At 41.6% G+C, this 13,040-nt stretch overlaps 1 protein-coding gene across 1 annotated transcript in view; it reads left to right on the top strand.

Annotated features, from left to right (window-relative positions):
* TMEM71 (transmembrane protein 71) overlaps positions 1–13,040 on the top strand; it is a 42,217-nt gene that overhangs the window by 20,931 nt on the left and 8,246 nt on the right. The window contains exons 6-7 of the mRNA XM_010344229.2: positions 5,290–5,475; positions 10,666–10,741. Of these exons, the coding sequence (XP_010342531.1) occupies positions 5,290–5,475; positions 10,666–10,741 (262 nt within the window). The remainder of the gene's footprint in view (positions 1–5,289; positions 5,476–10,665; positions 10,742–13,040) is intronic.

Below are 13,040 nucleotides of genomic sequence, written 5' to 3'. Positions count from 1 at the left end.
TTATTGGATAATCTGTATCTTTCATTTTCTGCTGCTCCTTTCTCTATGGCAACCGGCAGAGATGTATCCACAGACTGCTTTGTCAAGCTGCCAAAGGCTATGTGAACGGTGGTATAAGGAAGCCTGCAGGGTTAGTAGGAATTCCCCAGTCCAAGATCCCCAGCTCAGTATCCAGGCTGTGGGACCACAGGTGGAGCCAGCCCACCAGCCGTTCTCTTCTCTTGAAGTCTCAGTCTTAGCTCAGCCTTAGCCTCCGTGGTGGTGAAGACCAACCCACTTTCTCTATAGTTTCTGTACTCTGTTATAACAGGCCCTTGTTAAGTTTTGCAAATAACACCTCATGTCTTAACCTTTCACCTCGTACTGAATTCTCCATAAAGTTTATTGAATGCTAACTATGAGCTGAGTACTAATTGCTGGTGTCTGGGACAGATGAAGTGACCTTTTTCTCACAGAGTCTTTCGTCTAGTGAGGGAGCAGACCCTAAATAACCAAAAAATCACACAAATTATGCATTCTATTGTCTGTATTTCTATAAGAATTATAAAATCATAAATTATGATCTGTCCTCGGAAGGGAGAGAGCAGAATGTTTTGACTAGAGTAAGCACAACCAGGAAAATACAGACACATGGTCCCCACTCGAAGCACCTACCAGAGTTGTCGAAAGGACTCTAATGATGCAGTTGCCTTAGATGGTTAGGACGCTCTCTCAAACAGGGTTTCTCAGCCTCAGCATCATGGCATTCTGGGCCAGGTAATGCCTTGTTGTGACACTGGTCCTGTGCATTATTGTGTGCTTAATAGCATCCCTGGCCTCTGTTCAGTAGATGCCCATAAGAACCCTCACCTCACCCCAAGTTATGAAAACATAAACTGTCTCAACATACTGCACCATGTCCCCCAGAAGGAGATTTCACCCCATATTAAGAACTACTGTTGTAGGAGGACCCCAGTGTCTCTTAGAGCCCCATAGTCACTCAGCTCCTAGAATGGGAGACTAGGAATCTTAAAAATCTCTCACTGCTGAGTGAGCATTTTAACGCACAAAGCATTTCATGTTACACTCATGCTCAAATTTTTTTAATGACTCCAAATGCCCACAGAGTCAATCTTAGCTTAGAGTGTGACATGAGACCCCACACGATGTGACCTCTGCTTATCAGCCCAGACAGAATAATCTCCTCAGACTGACTTCACACACATGCTCTTGTCCAGCTGCACAGGAAAACACTCTTCTGGGAATCAACCCTGATCTCTCATAGATGGATGTTTTGTAATTTCTCTTTATCCACATGCACCCTCTTCCTCTCTGCCTGAACTGTCCTCTTCCTGCTGTCTATGTAGAAGAACTCCTACTCATCCTTCCAGTCTCCAATGAAGCACTGCCTCCTCTGTGAAGCCTCCCTGGACTTCCCGCAAACAGACTCAGACACCCCTTCCTAGACTCCCACCTGATAACATGTTCCAGCCTTCATTGTGGCAATTACCTTATTGCATCCTAATTGTTCATTTGCTTGTCTGTCCCTCTCCAGATCCTGAGTAGGGCAGAGCAGTGTCTAATTTGACTACCTTCTTCCAGGGCAGCATTTGCAGTATATACAATGACTGCACTGAATGGTACGTAGATCTTCCCGGCCTGTATCCACACAGCATCCTTCACATTGTTCTCCCTTTACTTTTGCTCCACCTCCCAACTCCTCTGGCTGGGACTGTCACCTGGGGGCTGCCTCAGTCTTTCCTCCTAGCTGGTTGATATTTTTCCTTAGTCATTTTATGCTCTGGACATTCCATGACAGCAATCAAGGCAGAGAAAGTTTCTATTTATTCACTGGGGCTGTTCAGATTCCCGTTTGTTCCCCTTGAAGTTCGTATGACAGTAAAAATCACCTTTTTGATTCTTTCATTTCTTCCCCCTTGTTTTTTTCTTGTCCCTGTCTCTAAGCCCTTCTCAGGAGTGGTGGCTATTCTCCACTACGTCCAGTTGGTCTCTCCCAGAGACCCTCTCACTATGCCTCTTCAGCTTTGTGATGGGGCAGGGGGCAGAGAGGGGTATTTTCCCTCCACTGGGGCACTTTCTTCTAGTCTGTCCTACAGTGAAGTCAGGGCAATTAAGCAGCCATATGGGATAAAGGTTGTGCCTAGAAATGTCTGGGCAAGTTTAGAAATCTCTTCATGGTATAGCAATTTCCTGTATATCTAATTCAAAGTAAATATTACCTTTCCCAAGGTCAAGTAGCAAGCTCCTTTTATTATAGAATGATAAATTCTTTAAAATCCCGTCTACCTTTAAACATCCTTTAATGACTCATCGGCACCTTCCTACCACCCCCAACTCCGCGTGAAGTTGACTAACCCGTTTGGTCATGTAACTAGGGACAATATATATTATAATTTTTATTAGTGATAGAAGTTTCAATTATCTCCATCTATACTATATGTTAGGATGTTTACAATTTTGCCTTTTCTCCTTCAATGATCACAGCTGTCAAAAAGTAGACATTACTGTCTTATTTTACGTGAAGAAACTCAGGGTCAGAAAAATTAAGTAAATTGCCCTGTTACTAGTATTACAATGTATGTTCCAATCTTTCTGATGCCAAAGTCCTTGAAATTTCTACCAAACCATGTTTTATCTCTTTTTAGCAAATGATCATCTGTTTCCCCGTCCATAAGTGATGCCTTCTTTACTGATTCCCGCTGTTGACTCGTGTGTACAAACACACACACACACACACACACACACACACACACACACGCCCTCTAGATTTCAACTTCTTTTGGGACAGTGTCTTATTCTCCCTTGTTCCCCTCCCATCAAAGTGTCCTACAGTTTATAAGTTTACTAAATATTTGCCCAGTCAATATGCCTACTTCCCTTAGTCATGAAATCAAAGCTTAGATGGACCATAGAAATAATTGTCCTATTTAGACAAGAAGCAAAAATAAGGACATATTAGGAATATGAACAAAACCCAAAAAAAACAAAAAACACAAATTTTGCAGGTCTTCAGTTTCCCTCAAGGTAAGATAAATTAGGACAATTTCTCCAAACATCATGCCTCCTGCTCAAAGCTTAAAGCCAGACAGTAACTTCATGGCTACCCCCATCGTCTCCCGCTACAGGATTATCTTTTTTTTGAAGCACCATATTTATTCTCCTTACCCATGGGAGATTATTTCTCTGTATAATTTGTAATTTTAGATTGTGAGCTCATGTCCTTTGGGCTTTATCTGGGGAAATCTTTGCAGATTGGCTTACAGTGTGTTTTCAGTGAGAGCTTTTATGTTGGCTTCTGGCAGATGTCACAGGGCTAGTATCAGCTTGGGACTTTTTAAAATATTAACTTTTCAGGTTAGCATAAATTTTAACTCAAAACCCACTTACTTATAAAGTGTTAGGGGAGACATTTCCTCCCACTCATTACCTAGGCCAAAAGAGATAAGCTTTCATGCCTTCTCCTAGAACTAGTGGGCAGATGTTTTTTCCTAGCCATGTTTTCATTGAGGAAGTAGCATTTTGAGTCCTATCGGTTTCAATTTTCTGCCTCTCTTGAGATCAAGGCCTTTTCCTTGTCCCTAATGTCAGTTAATCCATAGACCTTTGATTAATATGACTTCGAAGGCCCTCTCCCCACCCCTTTTGGAAGTTTCATCCACAGCACATGCCTTTGGGAATAATTCCTTCTTTTGAGCTCAGGTATAGAGTTAAAGAAAAATAACATTTGTTGGGCATGTGTAATCTCTTTTAGATATCAGCCTAGAAAATACCTGTGTCCCAAGGCAGGACTCTGGCTACTTTTTCTGAGTGGCTTTGATTCCAAGTCAATGAGCTCTAAACTGGCTTGAATTTTTAACCAAGATCACAAGAGTAAAGTTAAACCCTGGAATATGATACAGACCACTCAAGACAGAACCAAGAGAATTCCTAGGTACATTTATGCCAGATGAACCAAATGAGAGACTTCCAGTGGCAGAGTCAGAGGTGTGGTGCTTAACTTTCCCTGTTGTTGAAAGGCACTTTTAACACATTCATCCTTTCCAAGGGAGCTTTGGCTTGGGATCCCTTCATCTCTGACTCAAACAAGGATTAAAATTCATTCCTTGTTGACCTCACACTGAAGACACCAATTGTTATGAGGAGTCACCTTAGCATGTTTGACACTTGATGCTGCATGCATGCTTTTGCAATAAACTTGACTTTTTTGTGAGAATGTCAGGCTAAGTTTAGGGACAGTAAAATATATTTATGTATGAATCATCATAGAAGAAAATGGGTGCATGTTCTTGAAGCTATGTATGTATGAAATAGCCTCTTTGAATAAAAAATTTAAACAGATGGTTGCTATATTTTATCCAGCATTTCAATGTATTTTATAGAGGGAGAATTTCCTTCATGACACTTACCACAAGATATTTTCTCCCCTGTCCTCCAGCAGTATGTAAGGACAGAGATATTGTTCTAATTCACCACTATATCCCAGCAGCTAGGTCAGTTTCTGATACGTAGTCACACTCAATAAATGTTAAATGAATAAACGAATTAGAAGTAGAAGGAGTTGACTGCTAAAGTTTGGTCCTATAAATATATGAGGTTCATCTGACTACATGTCTTTTAAATCCATCTATGCAAACCTCAATGTCATTGAAGATACCTCTGGCCTTTGTTTATCTCTTCACCGGATACTTCTCTTCAACCTTCAAAGATGATGACAAATAGAAATGCTATCTGATATGATTTACCTGTGTCCCCACCCAAATCTCATTTTGAATTGTAGCTCCCACAATTCCCATGTGTTGTAGGAGGGACCTGGTAGGAGGGAATTGAATCATGGGGATGGGTCTTTCCCATGCTGTTTTCATGAAAGTGAATAAGTCTCATGAGATCTGATGGTTTTATAAGAGGTTTCCCTTTTTGCTTGGCTCTTATTCTCTCTCTGCCTGCCTGCCGCCATCCATGTAAGACAAGACTTTACTCCTCCTTGCCTTCCACCATGATTGTGAGCCCTCCCCAGCCATGTGGAACTGTGTGTCTAGTACACCTCTTTTTCTTTATAAACTACACAGTCTCAGGAAAGTGTTTATCAGCAACATGACAACAGACTAATACACCATCTCATCCAGAAAACCTTCCCCCATCCCACTATGGTAGTGCAATAGTGTATCAATGATACTATTTTTGTGAATATTAGGAACTAACTGTGCATTGAGGAGTCAGTGAACACTCTCTCTCTCCCTCTCTCTCTCTCTTTCTCTTTCTCTCTCTCACTGACCCCCTCTGCTTTTCCAGGAGGTGATTTGGACTGTTCTTCTCTGTCTGGTGACTGGAAGTCAGGGAAGATGAATACAGAGTCTGCAATAACCTCTTCCAGCCACATCATATCTCAACCTCCTGGAGGAAACTTCCACGACTCGTCTCTTCAGTCCCAGTTGACAGCTTCTGAACATTTCCAGGAGGATAGTTCAGATCATTCAGGTGAGTTCAGGTTTTCAAAATCTTTGCCACACCCAAAGAATTCTTCCTTTCAGAACCTGAGAATGACTAATGTGCCCTTAGGAGCTGGTACCAAACCGTGGGAAGAGGGGAGGACACCTGGCCTCTGCTAGAGCCCAGATGACCCTTTGCCTTTGAGTGTCATGTTAGAGGCACCAGAAGCACTGGGTCTGCAGTGCTCTATTAAAAAGAAAATCCTGAGACTATTTTGTAAAACGTTAGCTTCAATAAAGCAGAGTGGAAGATACACAGATGTTTCCTATTTTAATTCTTAGCTGTGTAGTGGACATACTACATAAGAAGAAAAAAAAAGGCCAGGCACAGTGGCTCTTGCCTGTAATCTCAGCACTTTGGGAGGCCAAGGTGGGTGGATACCCTGAGGTCAGGAGTTCAAGACCAGCCTGGCCAACATGGTGAAATGCCAGCTCTAGTAAAAATACAAAAATTAGCTAGGCATGATGACACACACCTTAATCCCAGCTACTTGGGAGGCTGAGGCAGGGAGAATTGCTTGAACTAGGAAGGCTGAAGTTGCAGTGAGTTGCAATCGCACCACTGCATTCCAGCCTGGGTGACAGAGTGTGACTCCATCTCAAAAAATGAAGAAGAGGAAGAAGAAGAAGGAGGAGGGTGGGAGGAGGAGGAGGGGGAGGAGGAGGAGGAGGAGGCGGAGGACAAGGAGGAAGAAAAAGAATGAAAAGAACATCCTTTATGTTCTTGACCACGGAAAGTCAAAAAATAATAAAGGCATTTGGTATAAATTCAGCAAGCATGTCCCTTAATCTCTAGTTTGCTAATGTCAGATTAAACATGTTTGGACATGGTGCTGCAGCAAGGTGAAGAGAGCTCACTCTGTCATTGGCTTGCTGAGATTAAAAGCCCAGCTCCCTACCCGTTAGCTATAACTCAGAAGCAGTTTACCAAACTCTCTCAAACTTCACATTTTTATCTCTACATGGAGATGATCAAAATTCCTACCTTGTAATGACTAGAATAACTCATGTAAAGTACTTAGCATACTGTGTCATGTCTACTGAATACTCAGTAAATGTGAAGTGATTGTTACATAAAGTTGAAATTAAATGGAAAAAATATTTTCTCTTTATTTCCTTTCACAAAATTATAAATATTAACTTCACTGGCCATTACTCTTCTCGTCCTGAAGATCAGTATGCTTTTTATATTGTGTTCCCAGTATAGCTACTAGATAAGTCTTCTGAATTTTTGTTTGTTTTTGTTTGTTTTTAATGTTCCCTTTCCAGATGTTGAAATGACAGGTTATTAACACCCAAGGAGGCTCAATAGCTACCTCCTCCAGGGAGCCCACCCTTCTTGGCACTCCCCTAGCTCCCAGGATTTCTCTTTCTCATGCCCATTATTTGCACTGTTACTGTATGTTTGCGTCTGTGAGCTCCTTAAATATGAGCACTAGGTCATATTCATCTGTGAATTCCAAAATGCCCACATAGGCACAGAGATAATGCTTTATGGCTGATGGACCAATTAATAAGTGTGCTACCTCCATTTTACAGATAAGAATATTCAGATTTAGACAGGTAAAGTTAACCTTTGTACTCTTTGCCCAGAGTTTTGTAAGAACAAATATAAGCTCTTTGCTGTGTCTGGAGTATCTTTCCCATCTGCTATACCTGGGTGGCTTCCCTGCCCTTCCTCAAGGCTCCAATTAGATGAGACTTCCTCTCTGCGCCTTCTCTATCCCCTTCTGGCTGGTGGTATTAGCACTTCACTTCGCCTCGATTCTCTGGCACTCTATTTTTCGCTATAGAAAGTGTTTGTTTTCCTCTCTCTCACTGGGCTATGAAGTCCTGGGTGGACAAGGTCTTCATCTTCCTTTAAGTCCTTTGCATGTAGGTTTTGCATGTGTGTTCTGTTCCAGGTGCTAAGGATATAGGTAGGTACTTCATCTGTATCAGTTGAAGATTTTTGAGTTCCAGTAGATGGAAACCCAACTCAAAGTGGATCAATCAATAAAAGAATGTATTGACTCATCTTAATGAAAATCCCAGGCTTGGCCGGGCGCGGTGGCTCAAGCCTGTAATCCCAGCACTTTGGGAGGCCAAGGCGGGTGGATCACAAGGTCGAGAGATCAAGACCATCCTGCTCAACATGGTGAAACCCCGTCTCTACTAAAAATACAAAAAAAAAAAATTAGCTGGGCATGGTGGCTCGTGCCTGTAATCCCAGCTACTCAGGAGGCTGAGGCAGGAGAATTGCCTGAACCCAGGAGGTGGAGGTTGCGGTGAGCCGAGATCGCGCCATTGCACTCCAGCCTGGGTAACAAGAGCGAAACTCCGCCTCAAAAAAAAAAAAAGAAAAGAAAAGAAAATCCCAGGCTTACAGTGCAGGATCCTGTCATTCTTTGTCTTTTGTTCTCTCTTCTCTTCTGTGTCTGTGTTACTCTTTAAAAGGTTGTACCAGACCAGCCTAGGTGACATAGTAAGACCTTGTCTCTACAAAAAATACAAAAATTAGCCAGGCATGGTGGCTCATGCCTATAGTCTCAGCTACCCGAGAGGCTGAGGTGATAGGATTTTGTGAGCCCAGGAGTTGAAGACTAGCCTGGGCAACATGGTGAGACCCAATTTCTAAAAAAAATTAGCTGGGTGTGGTGGTGCATGCCTAAAGTCCCAGCTACCTGGGAGGCCGAGGTGGGTGATCACCTGAACCTAAGAGGTCAAGGCTGCAGTGAGCCACGATCATGTACTGCACTTAGCCTGGGCAGTGGAGTGAAACTCTGTCTCAAAAAGAAAAAAAAAAATAGAAAGAAAAGAAAAAGTCCTCCTTCCATGTCAGATGCTTCAAAAGCTCAATTTTGCAACAGTTGTTTAAAACTCAGAATGACTTTATGTTATGAATGCATTTATTTTTGCTATTTATGCCATGAATGAGGATTGAGTCAGCTAACAAAACTTACTTAGCCCGTAATGCAGGTGGAATACTGAAGACTGGCAATTCAGTATTCAGGTTATTAACATGTAAGGAGGCTCAATTGCTACCTCCTCCAGGGAGCCCACCCTTCTTGGCACTCCTCTAGCTCCCAGGATTTCTCTTTCTCATGCCCATTATTTGCACTGTTACTGTATGTTTGCCTGGATCCTGGTGGATCTGTGCCTACACCTTTCCAGTTTCCTGTTCAGCAGACAGAGCTTACATCTGTCTAGACCAGGTGTCCCCAAACTTTTTACACAGGGGGCCAGTTCACTGTCTCTCAGACCGTTGGAGGGCTGCCACATACTGTGCTCCTCTCACTGACCACCAATGAAAGAGGTACCCCTTCCTGAAGTGCGGTGGGGGGCCGGATAAATGCCCTCAGGGGACCGCATGTGGCCCAAGGGCCGTAGTTTGGGGACGCCTGGTCTCGATTAATGACAAGGGGTCAATAATTGATTTGTTGGTTCTGGAAAGGCCTGTTTCACATTGACAAAACCTTGTTGATAAGTATGTGAAACTCCAAAAAGCTTGAAAGGAAAAAAAATGCTTCGAGGAAAATCAGAAAAACTCAGTCACTTCACCTAAACTGTGCACCAAAGGTGGGGATAGGTGATTCTGCAAGGAAAATATGGGCACTGTCCCTAGAGAACAGAAGCTAGATACTGATTATTTTCTCTGTGAGCTTGCAGTCTGGTGGAGGAATATGGAGAAATATCACAGAATTTGTAATTCAATGTGGAAGGAGGGTTAATGAAGATATGAACAAGGTATAATGGGAGTCCAGGGAGGGAGCAGCTAGCTAAGGGCCAAGGAGGAGCTAGTAGAATCAAGGTAGGCTTCTTGAAAGAGGTTACACTTGAGCTGAGCTGAAGGAGGTATTCAGCAAATGGCTACTTAAGGAAAGAATCCATGAATAACTCATCCCAAATCACACAACTCATCTTTGTAGATCTCAAACTTAAATGCATTCATCCTTCAGTATCCAAGTCTAGTGATCTTTGCAGTTTTTCAAGCTGGATTTCTTTCTGTGAGGAAATTTTTTCCAAAATCCACATGAAATCAGGGGAGGCTAAGAATAGAAACACACTTTAGGAGGATGGTTGAGTGTTCAGTTGAACTCACAATAACTTAATTCACAATGTACATGAACGACTGTACATTTGCAGTGACATAATTTACTACTGTGATATTTTGAATTGCCAATCTTCAGTATTCCACCCGCATTATGGGCTAAGTAAGTTTTGTTAGCTGACTCAGTCCTCATTCATGGCATAAATAGCAAAAATAAATGCATTTATAGCATAAAGTCATTCCAAGTTTTAAACAACTGTTGCAAAATTGAGCTTTTGAAGCATTTTGACAAAAATTAAGTTGAGATCTCTTTATACTCTCCTTTAGGTTTTGATGTGGTAATCCTTAAAACTGTTTTAATTTGTGTAAGGTGATTAGAATAATCCTGAGGTTCATGATTGGTTTAACTCTTATGCCTATAATTGCTTGATGATTTGTAGTTACTACTGTGGCTTGGTAGTACTGAAATATTGTACTGATTGCAGAGACAAATGTTTCATAATATATGTTCTCATTTTTGGTCTTTACAGACTTCCAGTATACAAAGTTGCAATTGTCTTTTCCTGCCCACTTCAGACAAAATGTTATGTTCTGTCTAGATGTGGTTTTTTAATCTTGGCTGTGACACCTCATAGCTGTGTGACCTTGGACAAGTTCATCATTTCTTTTAGTCTTGTTCTTCTCTTCACAGAACCAAGATAATGGCACCCACCTCACAGGGTTGTGGTGCTGTTTAGGTGAACTAACGTATGAAAGCTCTTTGTGAATTATAAGGCACTTTATAGATTTTAGGCACTATTATTATTATCATCACAATTGCAGAGTTAGATTTCTTACATTATCCTAAACTCTACAAAGCCTTTCCCCAAAATGAAATCAAAAGGCAAGCCCTAAACTGTGTAAATAGTTTTATAGTTTTATTTTACAGGGATTGAAGAAAGCAATTATTTGCAGAAAATTGTCTGACAGCCCTGTCTAACATTAGGTAATTTTATCTTGTTATTTATAATACATCACTTGAACTGACATACATTCAAACACTTTTTTTGTTTTTGGTAGGTAGAAGGGAAGTTTGAGATGATTTTCTTGTTCCAAGATGATTGAATCAGCAATGATTTCTTATTTATTTATTTTTGCTCTTTCTATTAGAAACCAGTTTGTTGCAAGACGTCTGCTTTCAGGCAATCCTACTTGCTGTGTGCTTAATCATTTCTGCATGTGCAAGGTAATTCAGATTTTATTTTCATGCAGTGGTGTTTCATAATTAGTGAAGCTATAATTGATTGATAATTTTTCTTGCCTTATTCCACAAAACATGTTAGGTGGCTCTGTGGTTAAGATTTGTTCATTTGTGTATCCATGGTAAGTACCCTGCTATCTCTCATTGCCTATCTCTATCCTGTCACAAAGCATACAAAACCTAGAAAGGGGGCCAGGCTCAGTGGCTCATGCCTGTAATCCCAGCACTTTGGGAGGCCGAGGTGGAAGGATCACCTGAGGTCAGGAGTTTGAGACCAACCTGACCAACATAGTGCAACCCCGTCTCTACTAAAAATACAAAATTAGCCGGGTGTGGTGGTGGGCACCTGTAATCCCAGCTGTCAGAGGTTGAGGCAGGAGAATCCCTTGAACTTGGAAGGCAGAGGATGCAGTGAGCCAAGATCACACCATTGCACTCCAGCCTGGGCAACAAGAGTGAAACTCCATCTCAAAACAAAAACAAAAACAAACCTAGAAAGCAAACAAAACCTAGTGTACCTTGCTTAAAATTGTATCGCTTTTTGTCCATAAAAGAAGTGGCCCCTGTTACAGGTATACTCTAAGAGTCCCTGCCTGGAGTTCAAAGGAACTTGAAGTCCCCATTATGGGACTTAGGGTCTCTGCAGAGACTCCACTTTCCCATTGTAGTTGGATATCCCCACATAAATTGTCTCTTTATGCCTTCTTATAGGTATGTTTATTCTCCACCCTCCGGCCTGCATGTTCTTCCTCTGCCTTCTTTTCTTTCCCTGTCCAAGTCGCCAGGGCAGTGATCAAGTTCCTTGGTGCTAAGCCCACTTCTGTCTCAGGGCTTTTGCACTTGCTGTGTACTCTGTCTCTTATGATCCTTCTCTAGATATCCTCATTACATGTGGCCTTACTTCTTGATAAAATCCATTCAAATGTCACATCATCAGAGAGATCTTCCCTGAAAATCCTGTGTAAATAGTATGCCACTCTTTGTCACATGTACCTTGCTTTACTTTTATTTAGAGCACTTATTATTCCCTGACCTGTGACATGATTATCTGTTGAAATTTTAATGGGATCTGCTTTTCCCTACAAGAATATGAGCTACCTGAGAGCCGACTTCGGGGACACATTGTGCGTCTCCCTCACTTCAGAATCCTCAGTGCCTGGAATTCTTCAATATTTGTTGAATCAATGAAACAAAGGTGAATAGAACAGTCCAGGGGTCTTTATGGTTCTTGAACTCTGGACAGCATGGGCTGCCTGCTCTTGAGTCCCGCATTTTGCGGGTCAAATACAGCAGCGTCCCTTAGAGGAGTTGCTTTTTTAAATCCAAAGTCCTAGATCCCGTCTCTTGAGATACTAATTTAGATTTACTGAAAATTGTTATTTTAAAATAAGCTTCCCAGATAATTATGAGGTTTGCAAAACATTTTTAGATCACAATGGGACCAAAAGAACAAAAGTGGAGTTGGGGGGGGGTGCTCCTGTAGTTAAAAATAAATTTGCAAAATTCTGCATTCTATATATCCCAAGTTGGAGTACCATGATGTGCATTAGTATAACAATCAGTGAAATAATGTGGTGAAGGAACACATCCAGCTTCATTTCACTTTGTGTTTTCCAAGCTTCCGAGTTGATCTCAGAGCCCTTTCTTTTCTTTCACAGGGCTGTAGATGAATGTTCCTTAGATTCATGTTTGTAGCTACTCCTCCCTTAAGAGGTGGAGCTTAACTCTTAATCCTTTGAGGGAGGGCTGCAATTAGAAACTTCTTCCAGGGAGTAGAGTGAGGAAAGGGGTAAAAAAGGTAACTCTTCAGCAGAGAAACTGGACCAACACGGCTGCAACTGTTTGAACAAGTCCGTGTTAACAGGGATAAGCCAGCCCTCAGCCTTTTTTTCTAAGCACCCCTTATTCTTTCTATTATAGAACACTAGAAACCAAGATCTAGATGCTGGGTGTGCTCAGAGCTACTGGGATGTTATTGCTTCTATAGCCAGTCAGTAGATGGAATAAGAAATATGTGTATGTTTACTGACCCATGTATACCTACATACCAAAAAGTATTTTTGTGACCATGCATGCATATATTTTAAGCAAAATATCAATCATATTGTTATATCTAACTCTAACTCAATACCACATGCTTCATTCTAGCCTTCTCCTCACCTTGCCTCCCTGTAACCTCGTGCTCCTACAGTTAGAAATCAGGTTTCCACCATCTGGCATCCATTTACTAATTTGTTCAATGCTAGTTTACACGTACAGACATATCTGAATTAATCCATACCAA

The sequence above is a fragment of the Saimiri boliviensis genome, chromosome 15, assembly GCF_048565385.1.
Source record: "Saimiri boliviensis isolate mSaiBol1 chromosome 15, mSaiBol1.pri, whole genome shotgun sequence".
Taxonomy (NCBI): Eukaryota; Metazoa; Chordata; class Mammalia; order Primates; family Cebidae; genus Saimiri; species Saimiri boliviensis.
The sequence above is the reverse complement of the archived record's forward strand: the minus strand, read 5'-3'. Positions and strand labels throughout refer to the sequence as shown.